The sequence below is a fragment of the Saccopteryx leptura genome, chromosome 10, assembly GCF_036850995.1.
Source record: "Saccopteryx leptura isolate mSacLep1 chromosome 10, mSacLep1_pri_phased_curated, whole genome shotgun sequence".
Lineage (NCBI taxonomy): Eukaryota > Metazoa > Chordata > Mammalia > Chiroptera > Emballonuridae > Saccopteryx > Saccopteryx leptura.
In genome coordinates this window covers 8,145,637-8,173,349 of record NC_089512.1, presented here as the reverse complement: position 1 = coordinate 8,173,349, position 27,713 = coordinate 8,145,637, and the positions used below count along the sequence as shown (strand labels likewise).

The 27,713-nt window shown below is 45.6% G+C and overlaps 1 protein-coding gene across 2 annotated transcripts in view; it reads left to right on the top strand.

Moving 5' to 3' along the window:
• Positions 1–27,713, top strand: part of KLHL18 (kelch like family member 18) — a 51,786-nt gene that overhangs the window by 8,779 nt on the left and 15,294 nt on the right. For both annotated transcript variants that reach the window (XM_066351900.1, XM_066351899.1), the window contains exons 2-4: positions 22,976–23,106; positions 25,005–25,145; positions 26,667–26,865. In XM_066351900.1, coding sequence (XP_066207997.1) covers positions 22,976–23,106; positions 25,005–25,145; positions 26,667–26,865 — 471 coding nt within the window. The remainder of the gene's footprint in view (positions 1–22,975; positions 23,107–25,004; positions 25,146–26,666; positions 26,866–27,713) is intronic.

Genomic DNA, 27,713 nt, shown 5'->3' with positions numbered 1-27,713 from the left:
ATGAACATGGTAGCCAAAAGATGCAAGTGATCCCAAGGTGCGTTGATGGTTGAATGAATAACAAAATGGTAAATTTTATGTTATGTGTGTTTTATCACAATTTAAAAAAAAGAAAAAGAGAGAGAGCTAATAAGCTCAATAAGAGTTGTTACCAGGTGGGCAAATGAGCTTGCTTGTAGTGTTCTGTGACTGTGGAGACACTGAAAACAGAATCTCTCTGTTTTCAAACCCTCTGATCAAAGTAAACATTTGATACTAAGGAGTAATCTTTCCTGTTCTTTCACTTTGTAGTATGCCACCCCAGCTGTTAAGTGCAAAGTTTTTTGGTTTTTTTTTTTTGTTTGTTTGTTTTTTGTATTTTTCTGAAGTTAGAAACGGGAGGCAGTCAGACAGACTCCTGCATGCGCCCGATCGGGATCCACCCAGTATGCCCACCAGGGGGCGATGCTCTGCCCATCTGGGGCGTGCTCTGTTGCAATCAGAGCCATTCTAGCGCCTGAGGCAGAGGCCACAGAGCCATCCTCAGCGCCCGGGCCAACTTTGCTCCAATGGAGCCTCGGCTGCAGGAGGGGAAGAGAGAGAGAGGAAGGAGAGGGGGAAGGGTGGAGAAGCAGATGGGCGCTTCTCCTGTGTGCCCTGGCCGGGAATCAAACCCGAGACTCCTGCATGCCAGGCCGACACTCTACCACTGAGCCAACTGGCCAGGGCCAAGAGCTAAGTTTTATTAGCTCAATCCGATAGCTGCACTTCAAAGGGTCACATAAAAGGAACTGACCTCTAGGAGATACGTATTTAAGTGAAGCACACAAGTAGTATGCTCATTTTTCCTATGCTAATTTGTAAAATCTGAATGTCATGTAACCTTAACAGCTATCCTATGGTCCAGCTAATAACCCTGTGATCACATGTCTTCCTAGTAAAGGTTTGTTAGCGTAGTCTACAAATTACAGATGGCTTTCAGATCTGTATTTCTACCTCGTATTTTGCTCCTAAATACTAGACCTGCATTTCCATTCGTCCTGTTGATCCTCATACTCATTATGTCTAAAACGAAGCCTCTTCTCTAATGAATCTTTTCTTCTTTTGTTCTCTGAGGATGGCACACCATCCATCTAGTCATGTAGGACTGAAATTCTGGACTTGGCTTTGGCTTATCCTCTCTCTTTTATGTGTATTTTGTGGCATTTGTCACAGTAATAATTACATAATTGAGTACAGTCTTATAACTATGAAAGCAGGGGCTGTGACTGATTATTTACTGACATAATAGGTGCTCAGTAAACCACTGTCCTAATTTAGACACTTTTTACCTTTTACCTAAACCAGGTTTTGTTTTTAATGTTAGTAACACGCTTACCCTTTAGTTAATGACCTTGTGAATGATCCTGGTGCAGTTAGCGGATTGTTTTTCTTCCATCTCAGCTCCGATCGTGCCATTCTGCTCTGAGTGGCTTCCGTTTCATTCTCATTCAGCAATGTGCTCAGCAGATCAGTCTGGGCCTTGCGTGCGCCGGACGCTGTTCTCAGTGCTGGAACACAGCTGTGAGCAGAGTAGGCACAGTCTCTGTCCATGAGAGCTTTACATTCTAGTGGGGTTGTCAGACATTAAAAAATAAATCGGTAGAAACTGTCCAGTGGCAGTAAGTGCTATGAAGAGAAATAAAGGGGGGGGGTACTGAGAGCACTCTTGTTAGAGGGACCAGAGCCAGCCTCTGAGTAGCTCGGAGTGAAGTGAGGCAGTGATCCATGAGCGTACCTGAAGGAAGAGTATTTGAGAGCCATAAGGCAGGCGCATGCTTCGTATTTGGGGGAAACAGCAAGCTGCTGGTGGGATAAGAATACAGTGATCTAGGAGAAAAGTGGGAGGACCTGGGTTGGAGATGGAGCCCCCCAAGGCCAACATAGTTCCTTGCTTGGTACCATATGACTCAGTAAATACTTGTTGAGGCCTGGCCTGTGGTGGCACAGTGGATAAAGCGTCGACCTGGAACACTGAGGTCTCAGGTTCAAAACCCTGCACTTGTCTGGTCAAAGCACATATGGGAGTTGATGCTTCCTGCTCCTCCCCCCTTCTCTCTCTCTTTCTCGCTCTCTTTCACTCTCTCTCCTCTCTAAAATGAATAAATAAAATACTTGTTGAAAGAGTGAATGAATGAACTAATGAAGGTAGATAGTAATTATTTATTTATTTATTTACGAATGCACATCAGGGCCGGCCAGGTGTTAGGGGTGTGTCTCAGAAAAGTAAGATGCATTTTCTTTTTTTTCTTTTTTTTTTTTGTATTTTTTTTTTTTTTTGTATTTTTCTGAAGCTAGAAACGGGGAGAGACAGTCAGACAGACTCCTGCATGGGCCCGACCGAGATCCACCCGGCACGCCCACCAGGGGGCGACGCTCTGCCCACCAGGGGGCGATGCTCTGCCTCTCCAGGGCGTCGCTCTGTCTTGACCAGAGCCACTCTAGTGCCTGGGGCAGAGGCCAAGGAGCCATCCCCAGCGCCCAGGCCATCTTTGCTCCAATGGAGCCTTGGCTGCGGGAGGGGAAGAGAGAGACAGAGGAAGGAGAGGGGGAGGGGTGGAGAAGCAGATGGGTGCCTCTCCTGTGTGCCCTGGCCGGGAATCGAACCCAGGACCTCCGCACGCCAGGCCGACGCTCTACCACTGATCCAACTGGCCAGGGCCGTAAGACGCATTTTCCATGTTCGTGAAGAGAGCCCAGGTTTTGCGAGCGCCTTCCCCGGCCTCTCCCACACAGGGCTCGCTAATGGGCAGAGCAAGAAGATCAGTTTTGGCTTGTCCTTGAAGGACCTTCTACCCTCTGCGTCACAGGGAAAACTGAGGTTGGAAACTTGTCAGGGAAGTAGGCAGAGCAGAGCGACTCAGCTCTTTGTGGTTTTAAAAGGTGCTCCTACCCGTGTAGGGTAGAACTTGTATTTTTCCCCATGCCTAGACCGTAGGCTATCACTTCTAAGTCAGCAAGACATCTAGGGAGAGCCAGAGGGACAGTGGGGGTGCAGGAGTGGCAGGTGGTGACTGGTGTTAAGTAGGATTAAGGGAAAGACTGCTGATTTAACTGAATCTCTGATTATTCTGAGCTGCTCACAGAAATCCATCACTGCCGTCTGAGAGACGTAAGAGGGAGAAACCCAGGGGTGTCCTGTTGGTGCTGACCGCCATTCCCAGCTGACTTTTCTAGGACTGCCAGCTATGTTCTTGCTATTCCAGGTCCCCCAGACTCGGCCCTCTCTGCATTTCTCCCCTAGTTGCCCACAGTCTCCTCCTGCTGGCTCTCTCTTCATGGCCTGTGTTCTCCAGTTTGCAGCCTTTGCTCTAGTATTCCTGTGGCTTGGAGTATCCATTCGCACCTGCCAGCAGAATCCTACCCATGCGTCAAGGCTCCTTGTGTATTTCTTTTTCTCAAGGGGGGAAAAGTGGCCAAACACACCTTCCTCTGTCCTCCTAGGACACTGCTGTTGTGCCTGTTCGACACGGTCTTGTGGTCACAAGGTTGTACTCCCGTTTCCTGCTAACCTGTGTTTCTGTTAGGCAGACACCCATGCCGTCTTCTTTCTTTATGCTGCCCAGTCATCTCGGGGGGTTGTTGTGTGAACTCCCACCTTCTCATATCCCTGCAGGTGAGGTTATTCTTTCCCTCTTCTTTTGTATCTTTGCCCCCTGTTACTTAGAGTATCGTCCTGGTACCAACAGCATTAGCATTGCCTGTTAGAAATGCAGACTCTCAGGCCCCCCCTCAGACCTGATGAACTAGAATCTGGTGATTCTTCACCCTGTGACAGTGAGGTTTGAGAAGCACGGCCTTGACGTAGCCCTTCCTCCCCATCCGTACTGAACAGAGTGGAGGTGTGCCTGTGTGTTTCCCCTTCTGGGTTGAGTTTCTGCAGCATGGGAAGCATCTCTCTGGCACAGTTGTTGGCATGTGTCAGGTGCTGAGAAGTGCTTGCTGAATTACCCCAGATGGCCCCTGGCATTATGTTTGACATGTTTCTTCAGTCAACATGGTATCGAAGTGCATTTAACTGCCTGGTGTTTTGCTAGGTGCAAAAGATACCCTATTATGAGTGGGAGTCAGCCCCTCTTTTTGGCATTTCAGGATTGGTGGAATAGATAGATACCTGTCAATTAATTATGAGACAAGGCAGAGTGCGATGAATTTGGTATCTGCATAGGTATCACCAGAGGTCTAACGTGACATCAGAGGAATGGCAGTTGTTTCCAGTCCAGAGCTTTTGTGGTGGTTTCATGGACAGGATGATGTCTGATGGGTACCTTGCAGGACGTTGACAGACACTGGGACGAGGCATTCCATGCTGGGGCGAGCTTGTTCAAGGGCCCAGGCATGAAAGTCCCCATACAGGCTGTGTCTTGAGCAGGAGAAACATAGAGGAACACAGGGAAGGTGTGATTGGGGAGGTGGGCTGGATGCAGACTGAGCTTCCGTTCTCAGGGTGAGGAGTCTGGACTGGTAAGAAACATCAAGTCACGTGCTGTGGCACAGTTGGTTGTTACGCAGTGGTTTCTGTGGCCTCTGCCCTCCTGTCTCCCTCTCCTCCCATTCTATCTTGCTGGACATGGGTGGGAGGCAGGGGAGGGGTTGGATGAGGCAGGACAAGCCTGAGTGTTTTAGCTGGCTTTTTATATGGGATTGTAGCCCTAGTCCCTCTGCTTGGATCCTGGTTGTTTGTTTTTCTGCCTGGTGAGCTCCCCTTCCTGTAGTACCTGTGCAAGCCTCTAGCATACATTATAGCATGTGTTATATTGTCTTTTTTTTAGTGCTAGATGGTCAGCCACTTCCTCACCCCCTTCCGGAGTCTCTTTACCCAGTGGGTCCCCCTAAAGCAGAAAGACTCAAGCTCCTTCAATAGAGGGTTTCAGACAGTGTGCCTTAAAATGTCATCAAAACCCCAGACAGAACTCAGTAAGTTTTATTATGCTTGCTGTTTTCCAACTCCACTGGCTTGTGAGGACTAATCATTTCTGCTTATAGTGGAATGGATGAGCGTCCCTCTGCCCATGTTCTGGGCTGCTGGGCAGACTATCCAACATTCAAGATAAAGGACACAGCCGGACGAGGCGGTGGCACAGTGGGTAGAGCGTCGGACTGGGATGTGGAAGACCCAGGTTCGAGACCCCGAGGTTGCCAGCTTGAGCGTGGGCTCATCTGGTTTGAGCAAAAGCTCACCAGCTTGGACCCAAGCTCACTGGCTCGAGCAAGGGGTTACTCGGTCTGCTGAAGGCCTGCAGTCAAGACACATATGAGAAAGCAATCAATGAACAACTAAGGTGTCACAACGAAAAACTGATGATTGATGCTTCTCATCTCTCTCCGTTCCTGTCTGTCTGTCCCTGTCTATCCCTCTCTCTGACTTTCTCTCTGTCCCTGAAAACAAAAACAAACAAACAAAAAAGATAAAGGACACAGCCCTTCCCCCATTTCCTTACCTTCTACCTTGTTAGAAACAGACCTGAACGAGACAGCTATAGCGGGGCTTATTTCAGCTAGGGTTGGGAATGCACTTTATGTTAGCCCGGGGTCAAGCCCTCCACTAACTGGCCCTAAGCCTTACCATCTTTTTCTTGAGCTTTTTACTGCAGCTAACTGAATTTTCAGATAAGGTTAGAGAGTAACCCTCATGCTTTAGAAGTGCCATCTTCCCACCAGCTCTGGCAGTCCAAAGCCAGAAGAGCAAGGTTAAAAAGAAGAGGTGAACTTCACCAGACGTTTTGTCATTTGTATCTCAGATGAAGGACTGAGAGCTACCTTTTAGATGAAATTGACTTTAGAATTCACTAAGTGTGTTGACAATGAGGCACTGTGTTAAGTGCAAGGACACAACCTTTCCTTCCTGTGGGAAGAACATTCCATCTGGATGGGAGACATCCACTAGGGATATATAAATATATATAAATATAATGCATGCTATGCTGTGTGCCTGGAGGCTTGCAAAGGTGCCACAGGAAGGGCAGTACTGACTGCCTGGAGGTCGGGGCAGCCTTCAGAGGAGGACGCATTGGAGTTGGATCTTCAAGGATGAGGAGGAATCACTGGTTAGAAAAACAGGAGATAAGAATCCAAGCAGAGGGGATAGGGCGATTTAGGGGAATTTCCAGCCACGTAGAAGAGGGGAACCGTAGGGGATAAAATTGGTTGGGTATAGTTGGGAGCTAGTTTAGGATTTGGATCTGACTTGTAGGCAACAGAATGATGACTGACATGACAGACTCAACTGTATATGGAGTTATTTTATTCAGAAACTTCATTTGTTGAACAGATACTGAGTGTCAACTGCTAGTAAGGAAACATACAAAGATTGCTTTGTTGATGGAATTCAGGTTTTAGTAAGTTAAGTTATATCAAGCCAGCACCATTTGCTCTTGTCAAGGTTACTGACGACCTCCACTATGTAGAACTGTTCCCTGACCACAGAGATCTCCCTTTGTAGTTATACCCATTCTCCTCCCACCCACCACCCCAAATCTCTAGAAATCACTTCTTTGTTCTCTACTTCTCACTTTTCTTTTCTTGAGAAAGAGAGAAACAGGAAGGGAGAGATGAGAAGCATCAACTTGTAGTTGTATCACTTTTAGTTGTTCATTGATTGCAGCTCATATGTGCCTTGACCAGAGGACTCAAGCTGAGCAGTGACCCCTTGCTCAAGCTAGCAACCTTGGGCTCAAACCTGTAACCTTTGGGCTCAAGCTAGTGACCATGGGATCATATTGATGATCCCATGCTCAAGCTAGTGACCCTGCACTCAAACTGGTGACACTGCACTCAAGCCAGCGACCTAAGGGTTTTGAACCAGGGTCCTCGGTGTCCCAGGTTGATGCTTTATCCACTGCACCCTACCAGTCAGGCTCTCTGCCTCTCATTTTAAGAATGTATTATTACACCTGACCTGTGGTGGCGCAATGGATAAAACGTCGACCTGGAACGCTGAGGTCGCTGGTTCAAAACCCTGGGCTTGCCTGGTCAAGGCACACGTGGGAGTTGATGCTTCCTGCTCTTCCCTCCCCCTTCTCTCTCTCTCTCTCTCTCTCTCTCTCTCTCTCTCTCTCCCTCTCTCTCTCTTTATTACCTGACCAGGCAGTAGTGCAGTGGATAGATCATCGGCCTGGGACATAGAGGACTCAGGTTCAAAACCCTGAGGTTGCTGGCTTGAGTGTGGGATCAAGTTTACCAGCCTCATAATTGTGTTGAGTTAGTTTCTTAAAATTAATATGAGCGTGGAAAATAATACAATAATTAATACATAACAATACAAGAATAAAGTGTTTCATGTATTCACAACTTTAAACCTACTTTTGCCTCATCCTATATACATACACACATTCACATACACCTATATCCAATTAGTTCTGTTTATCTGGAGGACCCTGATTAATACAGTGAGTGACCCAGTTCTTCTGCAGCCTCACCAGCATTTGGTATTATCACTGTTTTTAAATTGTGGTCGTTTTATGAAATGTGTAGTGATATCTCATTGTGATTAAAACAATTATTTTTTCCTTATTGATTTTTAGAGAGAGAGGAAACTTGGATTTGTTGTTCCACTCATTCATGCATTCATTGGGTGACTCCCGTATGTGCCCTGATTGAGGATCAGACCCACAACCCTGGCATATTGGGCCGATGCTCCAACCAACTGAGCTACCTAGCCAAGGCTTATTGTGATTTTTTTTAAGGTTTTTATTTTATTTTATTTTTTTAGTTTTTTTATTTTATTTATTAATTCATTTTGGAGAGGGAGAGACAGAAAGAGAGAGAGAGGAGTGACAGAGAGAGAGAAGGGGGGAGGAGCTGGAAGCATGAACTCCCATATGTGCCTTGACCAGGCAAGCCCAGGGTTTCGACCGGTGACCTCAGCATTTCCAGGTCGACGCTTTATCCACTGCGCCACCACAGGTCAGGCTGTGATTTTATTTTATTATTTTTCCTTTGATTGGAGAAGAAGGAAGAAGAGAGAAGCATGAACTCATTGTTCCACATAGTTGTTTCATTATAGTTGTGCAGTCGGTTGTTTCTTGTATGTGCTCAGACTGGTGGGTCAAACCCGCCCACCAAGCCACCTGGGCGGGGCCCATTGTGATTTCAATTTGCATTTCCTTAGTGGGTCATGTTGATCATCTTTTCATATATATCTTCTCTGTATATCTCTTTTGCCCATTTTTCTCACTGGACTGTTTTTGTTTGTTTTTTACTGTCAGATTTTTAGAGCTCTTTATACTTTTTTGGGTCATGACTCTTATTTGACAAACATGTCAAAAATATATTATTAAGTCCTATTATTAAGTATTATTTGCAATATTTTTGTTGTTATTTGATCACACCTCTGAGTGTGCAGTGGCAGGATTTCTACAGTAACCTACTCTGCCATTTTGATAAAACTGGGGATCTTCTGCTTATTCAAATCAGGGAAAGCCCGTTCCTGCGTGTACAGAAAACATACTCGTAGCTGATCGCCTTTCCTTGGGCTCCTGCAGAGGAAGGACAGGAGGCCCCAAGACAAGCCTTTTAGTGAGAGCCTGCGGACTCTAATAGTAAGCCCCTTTCGTTTCTGTTGTGAACATGGGTGTACAGATACCTCTTTGAAACTGCTTTTATTTCTTTTAGTTATATACCTAGGATTGGAATTGCTGTGTCATATTGTTATTCTGTGTTTAACTGCCAGACTTTTTTCCATAGTGGCTGTACCATTTACATTCCCACCAACAGTGCACAAGGGTTTTGATTTCTACACATCTTTGCTCACACTTGTTAATTTGGGGGGGGGGGGTTGTTTTTTTGTTGTTGTTGTTGTTGATTTTTAAATAGCTACCCTCATAGGTGTGAAATGGTTCCCTCTTGTAGTTTTGATTTGCATTTCCCTAATGACTAATGATGTTTAACAGTCTTTTCGTGTGCTTTTGGCTATTTGCACTTTATGCTTTTTGTTCAAAATTATTTTGGCTATTTCAGTTCCTTTGCCTTTGCGTATAAATTTTAGAATAATCTTGTCTATAAAAATATCTTGCTGGGATTTTTTTTGTGACAGAGACAGAGAGACAGAGAGAGGGACAGACAAACAGGAAGGGAGAGAGATGAGAAGCATCAATTCTCTGTTGCGGTTCCTTAGTTGTTCATTGATTGCTTTCTCATACATGCCTTGACCGGGGGGCTACAGCAGAGCCAGTGACCACTTACTCAAGCCAGCGACCTCGTGCCCAAGCTGGTGAGCCTTGCTCAAACCAGGTGAGCCTGCACTCAAGCTGGCGACCTCAGGGTGTTGAACCTGGGTCCTCTGTGTCCCAATCCGACGCGCTATCCACTGTGCCACCGCCTGGTCAGGCTTGCTGGGATTTTTTTTTTTTTTTCTTGCTGGGATTTTGATAGGAATTGCATCAAATCTTTAAATCCACTTGGTGAGTATTGACAATTTTACTTGAGAGTTGTAACCCTTGAATTCAGTATGTCTTCTGTTGCCGGTGTAAATGGTGTTCTCGTATGGAGTCACAGGGAAAGCATTCCAAAGGACTCATACATGGGAAATTGTGAGGTTTAATGAGGTTGGAAAGGAAGGCTTCCCCTGAGTTCCCAGTGTCTCATCTCTGTTTATTCCACCACAGAAAAAGTCCAGTCTTGTCTTCATTAAGCCCAGTACAAAGACCAGAGTTCAGATAGTGTGTATCATGGTTCAGTCCAGTTTGTCCCTCCCTTCATCTGGCCAGCATAGTTTTTTCCGTTGGGCTCAGGCTGGTGCTGTGCCTAGGCCCACGTTTGGAGCCCCGCTTGGAGCGCATGCTCGGTACCAGGCAGCCATTAGAGAAATATGCTTCTTGGAGAGCATGCAAACTCCGGGCGAGCAGTGTTTTCAAGCCAGAGAAGAGAAGAGTGCTTCTTTGCAAGGCCTGGTGAGGTTGGAAGGTTTTTAAACCACAAGTGTTTTCTGTTACCTTCAAGTAATCTAAGATAATTTACTAATATACCATTATTATAATACTATAGATAATTGATTGTTAGTTTATGACAACATTTAACATATAATTAATATCTATATTATATAGGAATATGGAGACATATCGTTAAAAGTGAGCAGATAACAATAGGTTACTGTTGTACTAGTCCTGCAATGTCATGGTTATTTGAAGACTTACTATTCCTGTTTACATGTGTAAGAAAAAGTAGAAGGGAATAAGTAGGAAGTCGCAGCGCCTCCTGCTCAGTCTCCAGTAAATTTAACCGGAGAACCTGCGGTCCATTTGGATTATAACCCTCAGTGAACCTGTCATTCTTTTCTGTGGGGTTAGTCTACCTCACAGGAAACTGTTGACCTTGGGGGCTGCTAATGAGGATAGAGTTGGGATTTTGATTTCCGTGAATATTTACTGAGCTAGTTAAGGGATGTGCAAGATCCTTTCACCCTCAAGGAGTTTGAAGTCCACTGTAATAAGTAAAAACAGGAGAATTCAGTCCCTGAGACTGAGGCATGACATCTCCAACATGGAACAGTGTTACTCGTCTGAGGTCGGAATACGATTTGGGTTGGGGGTGGAGAGCTGGGCTGATCTGGCCTCGGGCTGGGTGGGTGCTGAGCGAGGTGGCCGATGGGTTGGCACCTGGGGTAGGAAGGTGAATGCTTCCAGGGATCTCCATGCGGCTAGCTCACCTCTTACCTTTCTGTTGGACAAGGCTGCATTATTTGCTGAGGCTAATTAGCACTTAAACTGTATGGGGGGCGGGGTTGGAAGAAAGAGAATAATTATAACTATGATTAAGAAACTGAAGTTTAAAAAGGCATATTGGTGGTGGCAGGCCCATACAGGCCTAATGGCTCCAATATGAATGCCTCTACTGCAGGCTTAGCTCATTTCCTTTTTAAAAGGAGCAAGCATTCTGTAAAGGACCGTTTACCTCAGCGTAGAATTCCACAAGGACGGACAGTTCATACTAGTCGGGCGGAAGGAGTCTGAATACCAGCAGAAAGTCAGGTGTGCTGTGGGCTGGGTGGGGGAGGGGTTGAGGGTCTTAGATGAGTGATCAGCATCTTCTCCTTTCTAGAGAATGTGTTCACTCCCCTCTTCATAGTGTTTGTTCCCTGTGACTCTGGAGCAGAGGTCAGCAAGTTTTTCTGACAAGGGGCAGATAGTAAATATTTTTGTCTTTGCAGGTCATTGGTCACTGTTCCAGCTACTCAACTTTGCTATTGTATGGACATGTCTGTGTTCCAATAAAATTTGTATGTAGACACTGAAATTTGAATTTTATATAACTATTAGCTGTCATGAAATACTGTCTTCTTTTGATTTTTTTCAACCATATAAAAACTACACCTAGCACATGGGTTGCACAAAAAAGAAACAAGAGGCATTTGAGATTTTGGTCCATGGACAAGATTGCTGACCCCTTTCCTAAAGGTCTTAAAAATAACTTATAAAGTTCTAAATTTGAGGATACCTTATTTAACAAGCAGTTTTATTTATTTTATTTATTTATTTATTTTTTACAGAGACAGAGAGTGAGTCAGAGAGAGGGATAGACAGGAACAGACAGACAGGAACAGAGAGAGATGAGAAGCATCAATCATTAGTTTTTCACTGCGCATTGCAACACCTTAGTTGTTCATTGATTGCTTTCTCATATGTGCCTTGACCGCGGGCCTTCAGCAGACCGAGTAACCCCTTGCTGGAGCCAGTGACCTTGGGTTCAAGCTGGTGGGCTTTTTTTGCTCAAACCAGATGAGCCCACGCTCAAGCTGGCAACCTCGGGGTCTCGAACCTGAGTCCTCTGCATCCCAGTCCGACGCTCTATCCACTGCGCCACCACCTGGTCAGGCTAACAAGCAGTTTTATAGCACTTAATAGATATCATGCACTGTTTTAAACGCTTTACAGATAGATGTTAGCTAATTTCATCCTCAGAATAACCCCATGGGGAAGGTGGTAATTCACCTCAGTCTGCAGATGTGTCATTGAGACACAAAGAGGATAAGTAACTAGCCCCCGGTCTCAGCAAGTAAATGGCAGAACCTAGGTTTGACCCCAGGTAATTTAGCACTACAGTACCTGTTCTTAGTACCATGATGTCAATGTCTCTTAAAAGATGTATCATTATTGCCTGACCTGTGGCGGTGAAGTGGATAAAGCAATGACCTAAAATGCTGAGGTTGCTGGTTCGAAACCCCAGGCTTGCCTGGTCAAGGCACATATGAGAGCAACTACTACTAGTTGATGCTTCCCACTCCTCTCCCACTTTCTCTCTCTCCACTCTCTAAAATCAATAAATAAAATCTCTTTAAAAATGTATTATTATTGACTTTCTAGCCTAAAGGAATTTTAGAGATTAATTCATCCCTACTACATCTCCATTAGACTCATTCTTATGCAGGAGCTTTATAGCCTTTATGATTCAAATTTGTGCTCAGTAAAATTATGGATTACTACTTATGCACTTTCAGCATCTCTTGTGACTGTCTAAAAGCTTAGTCTTAAGCCCCACTGATCCCAAGGGTAATCTGTCTGCACAGGCTGGGCATTTAACTGTTCACTTGTCAAAATGTTTTATTTATGTTCATTGTCAAAATGGTTTCCATCACAAAGATTACTATTCTGGGCATCCTTTGCTTTCCTGGGGAACACCTGTCTCAGATTACTCCCAGTTCAGATTTTGCCCTGCTGCCTTTCCTGCTTGAATAAGCCGCTGGTTGAAGCTTGAGCCCCACCTGCTTGTGACCGGGAACAGAATTTGTGGTGTCATGCTACACTATCCTTGTTGATCCAAAGATACCACCAGGACGAGGCTAGAAATGGAAAGTTTCCCAGTCTTTCCAAGGAAGAATGGGAAGGTGTGTGTGTGTGTGTGTGTGTGTGTGTGTGTGTGTGTGAGAGAGAGAGAGAGAGAGAGAGAGAGAAGTCAAAATTTTGGTAAGGCGCTCAGGATTTCTGGTTCCTTTTGCTGTACTCTTAGGCTCTACTCACCAGAAGGGACCTCGGATAGCCTCTGGTGCACGGATGTGCATGCCACAGGGATTCCGCATAGTTATTGCAAGGGACCCCCAAACCCACACGTACACCAGTCTGTGGGCCAGAGAAGTGATGTCCTGTACAGTTACTCTCCCAACGTCGTGTAGGTGTCATCGTGCTCAAGAGGAAAAGCTCTAGTAAGTGTGTGCGAGGCTGCTCTTGTGACCACAACTGCTGCCTGCTGAGAAACCACAGCCAGTTCAAGCTCCTTATTTGCAGATGAGAAAACTGAGGCTCGGGTGAGGGGAAAGAGATTTGCCCGAGTCACACAAAAGGGAACAGCTGGCCTGGATGCTGGCTCAGTTTGTGCCATGTCGCTTGTGCTGTGTCTCCCCTTGGTGGGCACAGATGGAGAGATTGGCACGCATTGTGACTTTTAATGCTATGCTGTACAGTACTATCCAATATTGTCTAATAGAGTGATTTACTACAATTAACGGTTACTAGTATTCATAGTGCTTCTCTTGAGAATCTCAATTTTTTATTTTTTACTCTATTCCTTGCCCTACCCCCATCAGTAAAACCCTGTATTCCAACCTGAAGCATGGTGAAGCAGGCAACTTGTCTGTATCTGTAGTAGAGCTGGCCCCGAAACTCTGAGTTTTCATCTCTGGACCAGGATTCTGTTAATCAGACTGGACTTGTATTTCAGTTAAGTATTTGTATCTTTCTGGAATCCATGGGAGTCCGAAAGACCAGAGTTACAGGCTTTATTGAAAGGAAGAAAGGAACCCTGCCGGGCACTTCTCCCGGGGAGAAGAGCACTGGTTACAGACTAGGGGCGAATTATATAGGGTTTGGGAGAGCCTGAGGGGTTACTGAGGCAAAAGTTCTGGTATGTTTCTTGGAATTCCTGTCTCTGGGGCAATAGTCCAGTAAGGGTCTGACAGATAAGCGGAACATCAAGAGGGCAGTTTGGAATTCACGTATCTATCATATCTTACTCTTTTAAGGCTGTTGCGCTCAGCCGGGTGCAACAAAGCTTTTGCTAAATCTCTGCCCAGGGTTTTGAACCAGCAACCTCAGCATTCCAGGTTGACGCTTTAGCCACTGCGCCACCACAGGCCAGGCTCACGTGTGTTATATATCACTTAATTTAGTGAGGCCAGTGAGGCCCTTCTGAGGCCCTTGTCAGGAAAAGCTAAGAACTCCAGTCTGCTCCAAAGCCCATCCATGCAGTCATTTATTCTTCTGTTCCCCGTTCGGAGCGCCTCTGCCAGGGGTGCACCTGTCGCCTTGAGTCATATCCCATTCGTGGCCAGGCTGGGTAAGTCAGCACAGATCCGTCCCTCCAAACAAGACCCACCAGTGGCAGCAACATCAGCGTGGGCTGTACAGGACACCTTTTTCCCACTGAAATTTCAGGAATTTCGAGTGACTCAGGTGATTTGGTCAAATGATGTTCACAGTATCCATTCTTGTACACCTTTATGTTTGAAATTCAAAACTCTTGAGCAGTCAGAGGGCAAGGAATGATCTCATTTTATAAGATGGGAAGCCTGTCTGAGGTGACGCAGCCAGCCGGGCCTCTGACCCCAGTGGCCGTGCCACCCTGCCTGTGTGGGCGGTGTGCCCCAGCGCCACTCCTGCCCTCACTGCTGGCCCCAGGCGTCCATCTCCCAGCTCCTCTTCTCATTTCCTTTCTTCCTTTCTGCACTTTCCTTCTCCGTCTCCTGTACAGATGCACCTTCTCTCCACTAGTGATCTTTGAATGTTGGGCTTCCTCAGAGCTGTCTTACCCCTTCTTTGCACTCTGGGCTCTCCGGTAGTGATCTCCGCCTTGTCTCGACACTGATGCCTCACAGAAGTGACAATTGAGCTTAAACTCACCTCTGTGTTCCAGACTTATTTATTCATCCACTTCTTACAATATATGTCTGTTTGGATGTCACCTTGGCCAAAACCTGACTTGATCTTCCCCCTGCAGCCTATCCCTTCTCTGTCATTCCTGATCTAAGTGACCGGCACTTCCAGTTCCTGCTCTCCCTGCCTAGAGTGACCTGATAACTTGGAGATCCTTCCTTGGTAATCTTCTCTGGTTCCTCATATTCCTAAAGTAGAATGTAGAATTCTTAAGTGCCTATCCATTCTTCCAGCTTCTTCACATTACTTTCCTTTTCATATCTGTACTTTAATCATGGAGGCCACTTTGATTTTTTAATGTTTATCAAAAGAATAGTATGTTCCTGATTTTTTTCTTTTTAAAATGAGATGAGGAGAGATTGACTCCCACATGTACCCTGACCGGGATCTACCTGGGAACCCTCTTCTGGGGCCGATGTTTGGATCAGCCAAGCTGTCCTCAGCGCCTGAGGCTGATGCTTGAACCAACTGAGCTATCCTCGGCGCCCAGGCCAATGCTTGAACCAGTCGAGCCACTGGCTGCTAGAGGGGAAGAGGGAGAGAAGGGGGAGAGGGAGGGGAAGAGAAGCAGATGATCACTTCTCATGTGTGCCCTGACCAGGGATTGAACCCAGGACATCACATACCTGGCCGACACTATCCACTGAGCCAACCAGCTAGGGCTGATTTTTTTTTCCAAATTAATTCATTCTGCTGGCCAAAGACCTATGTTTTCTCCATTGCATACAGGATCAGCTCACATTATTTACAGTAATATTTGAGTCATGTTATAATGCTGTTTCCAGATGGGGACCCGCCCAGAGCACTCCTGCACCGGGCCAGCCTGTAGTGTGTGAATTCTTGACTTCATGCAGGAAAGATTTCACAACTCGAGTCCAGTTGATTTTGAGAGTATGTTTATTAAAGCTGAGGACAGTGAAACAAAGAAAGGACTTTGGTAGCAGAAGCAATAGGAGAGAGCTCAGGCAGGGCTGCTTTCAGCTCACTGGGAAGGGAAAGTCGCGTGGCAGGAGTGAGCCAACGCGGGGCTGCTATTGGCTCACTGACAAATCAGAGAAAGGGGGCCTTGGAGACAGGTTCAGGGGTGAGACTAGGAGGAGCTGCTGCCCCCTGCTCCTCTGGTTGCAAGTCTCATGGGGACCCTTAGAGTGTTTTTTAAAAAGTACATGCCCAGCCTGACCAGGTGGTGGCGCAGTGGATAGAGTGTAGGACTAGGATGTGGAGGACCCAGGTTCGAGACCCCGAGGTCGCCAGCTTGAGCACGGGCTCATCTGGTTTGAGCAAAGCTCACCAGCTTGGACCCAAGGTCGCTGGCTCAAGCAAGGGGTCAATCGGTCGGCTGAAGGCCCACAGTCAAGGCACATATGAGAAAGCAATGAATGAACAACTATGGTGTCGCAACGAAAAACTGATGATTGATGCTTCTCATCTCTCTCCGTTCCTGTATGTCTGTCCCAATCTATCCCTCTCTCTGACTCTCTCTCTGAAAAAAAAAAAAAAAAGTACATGCCCAAGAGAAGAGCTCAGGCGTGCTTCAAGGATGCTTTGCTGTTCATGATTTTTTAAAGTACAGGATAGTAAAAAAATAAATAAATAAAATAAATAAAAAAATAAAAGTATAGGAGAGTGAAGTTGCAACACATGTGTGTTTAAGTTACCCCTTGACTTTTAGAATGTCATCTTTCTCCCTTTCAAGTGACTTCCTTAACTCTTAATTTTCCAAACAAAGCTGTTAACAGATATTAAAGTTACAGAGACTTAATAACTAAAGCAATATTGAGGAACCCTTTAAGCAAACAGGAACACTTCAGTATGCCTTTTTAAAATTTTTTATTTATTGATTTTAGAGAAAGAGAAAGAACAAAAGGGAAAGGAACATTGATCTGGCCTGACCAGGCGGTGGCGCAGTGGATAGAGCGCCACCCTGGGACGCTGAGGACCCAGGTTCAGAATCTCAGGGTTGCCAGCTTGAGCATGGGATCATAGACATACATGACCCCATGGTCACTACCTTGAGCCCAAGGTCGCTGGCTCAGCTGGAGCCCCTTGGTCAAGGCACAGATGAGGAAGCAGTCAGTGAGCAACTAAGTTGCTACAACTATGAGTTGATGCTTCTTATCTCTCTCCCTTTATGTCTGTCTATCCTTCTCTTTCGCTTAAAAAAAAAAAAGAAACATTGATTTGTTGTTCTACGTATTTATGCATTCATTGGTTGATTTTTGTATGTGCCCTGACTGAGGATTGAAGCTGCACCCTTGGTGTATAGGAATGATGCTCTAACCAACTGAGCGACCCATCCAGGGCCAGTAAGTCTTGTTAAGATCATATTATGCAGAGCTCCTGCTCAGGAAGAGGGTCTGCATCCACTCTTTGTAGAAACCAAGTGATATGAGTACTGAGTCTTTGCTGCAGTTTTAGTGGAAGTGATTTGGGTTTCCTGTTTAAATTGGTTTTTTTCTTAGAAGCCAATTTGGTGGTGTTGTATGTACCTAGGAATTTGTGTGATTGTCCCTAAATGCTTGGTGGACGCTAGTCTTTTACCACCGTGGTTAAGTGGCTGGTGCGGATACACATGCTTATTTAGTGGTAGTGTAAGCACGGGTACTAGGTGTGTGTTGTGTACACAGAGACCAGATATCCTGATCCAGCATGTGTTCATGAGTTTAGCTCTTTTAATTCGGAGTATTTCGTTACACCATAGGTTTATTTCTTTCCTTCTGTCCTGTCTTGGACTTTGAACCTAGCTCTTCCAATATTTTACATTTACTGTCTGATTCCATTTCATTGGTAATACTTCATTATTACAATAAGTACTGTTTCAGAGATGGGTAGAGCAAAATGTGATTAAAGGTAAGGATGTATGCCTGTATGCCAACTAGTCTTAACTTTTCTGACCAACCAGCTATATGTGGCGTATTGAATGTTTCTTATAAATTCTGTTGTACCAGTTCACATCTCTTTGCTACTGTACGCACGGGGAAGGGGAGGGATTTGAGGCAACAGCATAGAATTGCAGATGAGTAGAGAGAATGGCCTTTGCATAGGCCTGTGTTATTCAACATATTAAAACGGGACATATTTGTCCTCCTATACAAGCCATAGTTTACAATGCTAGGTTTATCAGTGATATAATATTTTGATTTCCCATTGTACCTTTTTTTTAAAAATAAACTTTTTATTTTGAGATAGCCGTAGACTCCCATGCAGTTATAAGAAATCATAACAGCGAGATCCTGTTTCCTTAGCCCAATTTCCCCCGTGGTAATAATATCTTGCAAAGCTGTGGTACACCATCACATCTAGGATATTGACATTGATATAATCTGCCACTCTTATTCAGATTTTCCCAGCTTTACTTTTATTGTCTTGTGTATTTGTGTATTTTATTCTGTATGATCTTGTTATGTGTGTAGGTTTTATATTTTTTAATTTTAAAAACTTCTTGCCCTGGCCGGTTGGCTCAGCGGTAGAGCGTCGGCCTAGCGTGTGGAGGACCCGGGTTCGATTCCCGGCCAGGGCACACAGGAGAAGCGCCCATTTGCTTCTCCACCCCTTCGCCGCACTTTCCTCTCTGTCTCTCTCTTCCCCTCCCGCAGCCAAGGCTCCATTGGAGCAAAGATGGCCCGGGCGCTGGGGATGGCTCTGTGGCCTCTGCCCCAGGCGCTAGAGTGGCTCTGGTCGCAACATGGCGACGCCCAGGATGGGCAGAGCATCGCCCCCTGGTGGGCAGAGCATCGCCCCTGGTGGGCGTGCCGGGTGGATCCCGGTCGGGCGCATGCGGGAGTCTGTCTGACTGTCTCTCCCCATTTCCAGCTTCAGAAAAATGAAAAACAAACAAACAAAAAAAAAACTTCTCAGTTAGCCTGACTGGGTGGTGGCGCAGTGGATAGAGCGTCTGACTGGGATGCCGAAGACCCAGGTTCGAGACCCTGGGGTTGCCAGCATGAGCGCGGGTTCATCTGGTTTGAGCAAAGGCTCACCAGCTTGGACCCAGGGTCGCTGGCTCGAGCAAGGGGTTACTTGGTCTGCTGAGGGCTCGTGGTCAAGGCACATATGAGAAAGCAATCAATGAACAACTGAGGTGTCGCAATGCGCAACAAAAAACTGATGATTGATCCTTCTCATCTCTCTCTGTTCCTGTCTGTCTATCCCTCTCTCTGACTCTCTCTGTCCCTGTAAAAAAAACAAACAAACGGAAAAAAAAAAAACAAAAAAAAACTTCTCAGTTGGCTGAGCTGGGAGAAGGTGTTATTTACTGAGTCCCTCTCCAACTCCACAGCACAACCCCCCCCCAATAAGTATTTAACCCTTGGGCCAGTTACCTAACTTCTAAATCTTGTTGTACTAATCTGTAGAATAGAATTCACAGTAGCTACTTGCAGAGAATATAAATGAGAAAATATGTATAATGGGTACTTAGCAAAAGGAACTCAATAAATGATCATCTCATTGTTTTAAGTGATGTTTTCAAAACAGATTACAAATGAGAGTATGTGGGCTTTTTTAATCTTTACACAAAAGTGTTGGATCCCAGGATTGTAGAATTGGAAGGTCCTATAATAGTTTTAGAAGCAGTGAAGGACTCCCTTAGACACTCATATTTTTAAAACTAAAATCTGCTTTCCTGTAACTTCTAGATCTGCACGCATCCATATGATAGGCCTTCTAGGATTTCAGACAACTATGGTGCCCCTTACCAAAAACTCTCTTTTCCAAACTATCTTTTAGCTGTTTCTCATACAATGAATAGCTTTTCCTTTCCCGTCTTAGTCTCCCTCTCCTAGATAAAGACACATTTTTGTTTTCCCCTTAACTGAACACAGAATTCAGATGCAATCTGGCTGGCGTATCCCAAGTTAGGCCTGTCTTCTTTTTAGCTGAGCTTTTTTTGGAAACCAGGTCACCCAGTTCATGCACATACAGCTTGTTCTTTTGGGGTTTTTGTGTGTTTTTTTTTTAACTTTCTAAATGAAAAATGCATAGCAGTTGAACACAGCAAATTGAACATGCATTTTAACCTCCGTTTCCATTAAATCTCAGCCTCCATTTCCACCTGTAATCTTACTGAAATGAGAGTAAGGGGGAGAAAAGATATCAGCAAGTGAGCAGTGAGTGAATGTTGAAGACAGAAAGCATGTGCGATGAACCTGGGGAACCTGGGTCCGGGGCGGGGGGGGGGGGGACAAGAAGAAAGGGGTTTGCGATGCGGAACCCTGGAATAACTCCAGAACGAAGAAACCAAATACGTACTGAAAATAAGATTCGTTGAAAGTCTGGGTGAAAAGCAGTTCGCTGCCTAACATCCTCCCCCACTCTTTTCAGGAGACAGGAGTTTTAGTCTTAGATACGGAACCAGAGGGACACAAAGCATGATTAAGAAGGGGTGGAATGTGGGAACAAAGTTCTGTTATAAAGCAGGATACGAATGTTTGTTGTGATTATGTAAAACCTAGTGGTTAATGAATGGTTAAACACTTCACATTTTGTTTTAAGGGTGCCAAATAAAAAAAGGACAGAGTTCTAAATAGTGAATGGTAGGACCATCTCCCCTTTCTTGTTCCAGGTATCTGCAGGCAGTGGCTCCTATCTGTCTGCAAGTAGATTCTTGTCTGATCACCCTAATGTGAAGTCCACAAGTTGACCCCACACACAGAGCTTTCAAACACCTCCTAAAGGTATGAGCAGATAGCTAAACATCACGAGACAGTTAAAGCAAGCCTCGAACTTAGAAGACAGCAAAACAAATGAGGGAAGAAAAGGACTCTGAGGAAAACAGTAAAAGCAGGGAGGAGAAGTAGAAAATTTAACTACAATATCTTGAGACCAATTAGAGAAAATATTGCATTCATGAAATATGGACAAGATTTTTTATTTTTATTGATTTCTTTTTTTAGAGAGTGTGAAAGGAAGAGGGAGAGAGAGACATTGATTTGTTGTTCCACTTATTTATGCATTCATTGGTTGATTCTTGTATGTGCCCTGAACATAAATAAGATTTTTTTTAAAGGTTTTATGTATTTACTTTAGAGAGTGAGGAGAGAGAAACCGAGAAGAGGAAGAGAAACAGGAAGCATCCACTCCCATATGTGCCTTGACCCTGGGATTTCAAACTGGGGACCTCAGGGTTCCAGGTCGTCGCTTTATTCACTGCGCCACCACAGGTCAGACTGAACAAGATTTTTTAAAAAAGAAAAGGGAATCTTCAAAGAATATGAAAGACCTCTTATAAACTAAAAATATGATAACCAGTATAAAAAACTATAACAGGAAATTATTGGACACCTGAGCAGGTGGTAGCACAGAGGACAGAGTGTTGACCTGGAATGCTGAGGACCCAGATTAGGAAACCCAAGGTCGACAGCTTGAGCGCAGGATCATCTGGCTTGAGTGCAAGCTCATCAGCTTGAGTGTGGGATCATGGACATGACCCCATGGTCATTGGCTTGCGCGCAGGGGCTGGAGCATGGGGAGCTCAGCTGGAGCCCCCCAAACAAGGCACATACAGGAAAGTAATCTGCTGGTTTTCACTATGTCTTGCGGAACAACTTTAAGCAATATTTATATGTATTACTGTGGGGTTTTTTTAAATTATGAAATACTCCCAAAGCATGCAGTCATTTAATGTCCCCAACACTAGTAGCAGAGGAGCACCTTTATTATATGAGGTACTGACAGCATCTAAATCTGATAAGGATACTTGGTATTTAGAAGGTTGTGTGTGTGATCTTGAAGGTTAGTTCACAGGGAATACACCTAAAGGTCAGTGAAAAAGAGGACCTAGTGGCAGAATCTGAGCTAGAATCCTTGAAAAAAGGTGACACAGAGATGAGGTGAGCATCAGATAGTAAGATGCTAGCAGCTCACTAATGTGAAACTTTTTTATTTATTTATTTTATTTTTTACAGAGAGAGGGATAGACAGGGACAGACAGATAGGAATGGAGAAATGAGAAGCATCAATCATTAGTTTTTCATTGTGCATTGTGACACCTTAGCTGTTCATTGATTGCTTTCTCACATGTGCCTTGACCGTGGGCCTTCAGCAGACCAAGTAAACCCTTGCTCGAGCCAGCGACCTTGGGTCCAAGCTGGTGAGCTTTTGCTCAAACCAGATGAGCCTGCGCTCAAGCTGGCGACCTCGGAGTCTTGAACCTGGGTCCTTGGCATCCCAGTCCAACACTCTATCCACTGCGCCACCGCCTGGTCAGGCACTAATGTGAAACTTGCTGAAGGGGGAAAAGACTATACTGTATGTTCTTTCCGAAGAGTAGACAGTTTTTAAGTGGAAATGTTTATGCAGCTTGGAGCTATAAATGGCAAAACTTATAAAGGGAATATCCTTTTGGTAGATAGTTGGAATGCACTTTCTAGAACTCCCTAGGCTAATGATGTGTTGGTGAGGGTTTGATACAAATTGGAGAGTTTGCCTCCGTCGCCATGAGAGCCCTGTGGGCCACACAGAGCACCAGGCAGGCCACAGTCCCCGCCGCCAGCTGGCTGCTGCCAGGGTCATTTTTCTTCAAGAACTCTGGACTCTGTGAGGTCTACCACAGCTGGTTGGTACCCAAGGACTCCCCAACTTTTGTGCCCCCTATACCTGCTCTGTCCTTGATCCCCACATGTGCCCCCTCTTTGGGTTTGACCTTGTTTCTCTTCATCTTTTCCTGTCATTGTGTATTTACTCTTCTTGAGGAACCTACTGTTAGGGGCTTCAAGGTTCTTGGCCAGTTTGTCTATTTCACCTGCCTTCTAATAAACCAGGATCAGGATTAAGTGTTAGAGAAGTCAGGACTTGGGCTTGGTGAGGGAGTCGGGGGGCGGGGTGCAGTGAAGACTGCCATAAAAGTAAAAACTACCACTCACAGCGTTCAGGCTTACATTTCTTAACCATTTTTAAGTGTGTTGTTTACATTCTTTATACACTGAGTACACTGAATTGGAAATTCTCAGGGATCTTCAAATAAGCCTCGGCCGTCATGTGGTGGGATACCTTCAGTGCCCTTCCAGTGGGGGGTGGGTTACACTGTGGAAGGGGCAGGTTGGGTCTTTGTATTAGTGTTCCTCAGTATCTCACTTTGTATTTTACTTTGCCCACAGATTGGGGACCACAAATTCAGTGCTCACCGGATCGTTCTAGCAGCCTCCATCCCGTATTTCCACGCGATGTTTACAAACGACATGATGGAGTGCAAACAGGACGAGATTGTGATGCAGGGAATGGACCCAAGGTACTGACTGCTCCGGCAGTTGGCAGGGGCCTGGGGCCTGGTGCCGCTTGCGGGCCTGCAGCAGCACGCGGTCTCCACAGCACAGGTCCATGCACGTCGTGATTAGTAAACAAGTTAGGACCTCAGCTGGTGGCCTGAGACAGGGCTAAAGTGAGGCGAGTTTTGATGGGTTTTTACTCTATTAGAATAGACATTTAATAGAAGCTAGAGTTGAAGATATGTTTTTCAGCTAGGACAGGTACAAAGGACAGGTAGAAGAGTGGTTCCCTGCACTCTTCTCTGCTAGTCGTTTTAGCAGGCAAAATGTTTTTTCAGATAAGTGTCTTCTCATGGGTCGGGAGCAGTGTTGTCCTTTAGAACTTTCTGCAATGGTGGAAATCTTCTGTTCCTCTCCAGAATTTGCAGCCACTAGTCACATGTGGCTGTGAGTGCATCAAGTGTCATTAGCGGGACTGAGGAACTAAATTCTAAATTGTTTTTCATTTCAATTAATTTAAATGTAATTTTAAATAGCTAATGACTATTATATGGGGCAATGCTAGTCTAGAAGGTAGCAGAAATCATGGTTATTTGATGGATAAGAATATTGAAGCCCGAGGAGGTCAGGCTCAAAGATTATCCCATCTAAATATCTTTCATCCAAGATAGCCCTCCATAACAACGAATAGTATTGGCCTCACACATCATCTAGGCACTTATTTGAAGTTGTCCTTATATAATATATAGAGTCACTTTGTGCTAGGTACTCTTCATGGAAATACTTTCCTGATTTCTGTCTGCAGACTTTGTATAAACATACTCCATAGTATGCCTTTTTGGGCTTCAAAAGGAAAAAGCTATGTTTATATCACTTGAAAGACTGCTGCAAATCTGTGAACTGAGGTTGTATGTTTATAACCTAGGTTGTATTCAGGAGTCCCCTGTACATGTATTGTGGGCCTGGCATTGTTCTGGGGTACTAGGACTTGAACGGCAAATATGCTACACAAGGTCACACAGGGCAGTGACATTCTTGTTGGGGAAGAGACAGTAAATAAACCAGTGTCTTTAAAATACTAGCCAGTAACTGTCACTTGTTGCCTAATCTCACAATGAAAGGAGCTAGGAAGCTGTGGTAGCCTCTGGATGATGGAAGTGAGGGAGAGAGACATCTGAGGGAAGAGCCCTCCAAACGGAAGGGCAGCCGGCACCTGGGCCCTGGGGTGAGAGTATGTTCAGCATGATGGAATAGAGGGAGGGGGTAGAGTGGAAGGTGATGAGGTCAGAGAGATGGAGCGGAGCCGGACCACAGACAGCCCTACAGACAGAATTCGGATTTCATTCTCAGTGTGAATTGGGAGGGAAATGTTGGAAATCTCATTGTGGAAATCTATCCCAAAGAAACAATAATCCAAAAACATTATTTATAATGGCAATAAGATGATAATAGCTATTATGCCTAGCAATAAAGGAAATAAATTAGAGCATATTTACATGCTGGAATTCTATAAAGTAGCCACTAAAAACAATAAACATGAAGGCAGGGTAACAACATGGTAAAGGGCCTCATAAGTGTTAAATATATTTGTACAGTTTACACATGGAGGCAAATAGGGACTGAAAATGAACCTAGACAAATGACCACCATTGACTTGTTCAGTAGTGGTATTGTGAATAATTGCTCTCGTTTTAGAATTTTGTTATTGGAGTATTTGGGCAGTAAAGGCAGGTAGTAGAACGATTCCGGCTTTGCTGAAATAACTTTCCATTCAGATAGGTTCTCAAAGGGTGTGGATGAAACAGATTTTAGAGGGGGGCATCCGTTCTTCGGGTAGTATTGTAGTATCAGCTCACTTACTGCCTGAGTCTCCTATGGGCCCAGACCCATCTCTGAAGAGCATCTCTCCTCTTTCCTCTAGTGCCCTGGAGGCTCTGATCAACTTTGCCTACAACGGCCACCTTGCTATTGACCAGCAGAATGTCCAGTCATTGCTGATGGGGGCCAGCTTCCTGCAGCTGCAGAGCATCAAAGATGCCTGCTGCACGTTTCTCCGAGAGCGGTGAGCTGATGCGAGCGCCGAGCCTGTGCTGGGGACGTGACCTGTTCACTCCTGGAATCCCTGCCAGTTTGCTGGGTCTTTGGAGCACGTAGGCTTGACTGTCTTTTCCACTCATTTGTGAGCTTCTTAAGGACACAGGCTGGACTTGGTTCATCTCCGTGTTCCCACAGAACTTGGAGAAGGAAGTGGCAATCGAGGTGGCCACTCTCACAGGGCACAACAGCTCCACCTAGGGGCTTCGGAGGTCATCACCACCAACACTGGATCCAGGTTGTGTTACAAAGTAGTATCACCTAAAAGATGCTTACAGAAGGATTTTTAGACCAGCGCAGTTTTTTCATGCCCCAGTGATATATTCTTAGTTTCTCTAAGCTTGAGTTTTTCATCTAAAAATGAGAGAATTGGCTGACCAGGTGGTGGCGCAGTGGATAGAGCATTGACCTGGGACAGTGAGGACCCAGTTCAAACCCCGAGGTCGCTGGCTTGAGCCCAAATATCACTGGCTTGAAACCCAAGGTCGCTGGCTTGAGCAAGGGGTCACTGGCTTCGATGGAGTCCCCGGGTCAAGGCACGTGTGAGAAGCAACCGATAAACAACTAAGGTGCTGCAACTATGAGTTGATGCTTCTCATCTCTCTCCCTTCCTGTCTTTCTCTCTTGCTAAAAGAAAAAGAAAAAAAAAGTGAGAGCAATTATTGCTTTGCAGTTTTGTTAAAAAGATTCTGGAGAGTGTATATAAAAGGCGTGGCAAAGAAACGGACTCACTGACAGCATGAAGCTGCTGGATGCTGTTTCTGGATGTCTGAACAGTGAGACCCAGAGAGCCTCTTTCTGTGTAAAAACAGAAAAAAGTGTAAGGTTCCGATATTAGAGAAGTCCCCTCTCCTCAGGGTTAAGCTCTCATTCTGCAACTTCGGTGCCTTCCTGCTGACCAGAGGTGGACACTCGACCAAGAATGGTGGCAGCCGCACCCACCCAGTGCGGCCGGGCGCGACCCGCTCCGGGGACAGTGCCAGGTGGGGAGTTTGACTGGGGCGGTACACCTGTCAAACAGTAACGCAGGTGTCCTAAGGCGAGCTCAGGGAGGACAGAAACCTCCCGTGGAGCAGAAGGGCAAAAGCTCGCTTGATCTTGATTTTCAGTACGAGTACAATTGAGTTTAAAATTTATTTATTAAAAAATGTAAAAAAAAAAAAAAGAATGGTAGCAGCCAGGGGAAAGCAAACCACTTTTCTATCACTTGTGCTCCTTTCCTTCTCTTCTGAGAGCTGCATTGCAGGGTGTGCATTCCCTCTAGGTGCCCAGAATACCGGGTCCAAGTGAGGCAGAACCCGGGAGGCCACCGTCTTCATTTTAAACCTTTACAAGTTGGGTCGAGAGACAGACCTGGTGTCATACAGAGTTTCCAAAGTTGAGGACAAAGTTAGTGTGGCTCTGCCCAGACCCAACCTGAGAATGATTGAAGGTAACCTTCTTTCTTCCTCTAAATTTGTTCTTTTCATTTTTTTTTCTTATGCTCAAGGCTTCATCCGAAGAACTGCCTGGGCGTGCGCCAGTTCGCCGAGACGATGATGTGCGCCGTGCTGTACGACGCCGCCAACAGCTTCGTGCACCAGCACTTCGTGGAGGTGTCCGTGTCGGAGGAGTTCCTGGCCTTGCCCTTGGAGGACGTGCTGGAGCTGGTGTCCCGGGACGAGCTGAACGTCAAGTCCGAGGAGCAGGTCTGTGGGCGCGGTGCGGCCTGCTGGTGGCTGGGGGTGCTGCTCTTTTCAGTCTTCAGTTTCTCTTCTTTATGAACAAAATGAAGATCGTGATGTGTATGCAGTTGTTGTTTATTATAGTTTGTTTTATTATATTCCATTTGAGGTTTTTTTTCTTTTCATGAAAACCTTATACATTTTAGTGTCTAAATAATATTCTATTGGTTTTATCAACGCTGCTTCCCTTATTCTTGGGTGTTCAGGTTATTTCCGGTATTTACTATTAGAAATAATGCTGCATTGAACTGGAAGGAAGTTTTTTTTTGTATTTTTCTGAAGCTGGAAACAGGGAGAGACAATCAGACAGACTCCCGCATGCGCCCGACCAGGATCCACCCGGCACGCCCACCAGGGGCGATGCTCTGCCCACCAGGGGGCGATGCTCTGCCCCTCCGGGGCATCGCTCTGCTGGGACCAGAGCCACTCCAGCGCCTGGGGCAGAGGCCAAGGAGCCATCCCCAGTGCCTGGGCCATCTCTGCTCCAATGGAGCCTCGGCTGCGGGAGAGGAAGAGAGAGACAGAGAGGAAGGAGGGGGGTGGGGGTGGAGAAGCAAATGGGCGCTTCTCCTATGTGCCCTGGCCGGGAATCGAATCCGGGTCCCCGTACGCCAGGCCGATGCTCTACCGCTGAGCCAACCGGCCAGGGCCTGGAAGGAAGTTTTGATAACTTTTTGAAAGAATCTTTTTCTAAAAGAAAGCAGAGCCTTGGGGCCATTGCCAGTGGGTAATTTGCAGTCAGGAGGGGTTTGTTTTTGTTAGGGTGAGAGAAATGACAATGCAGTTTGAGTGCTGGTGGGAATTTTCCAGAA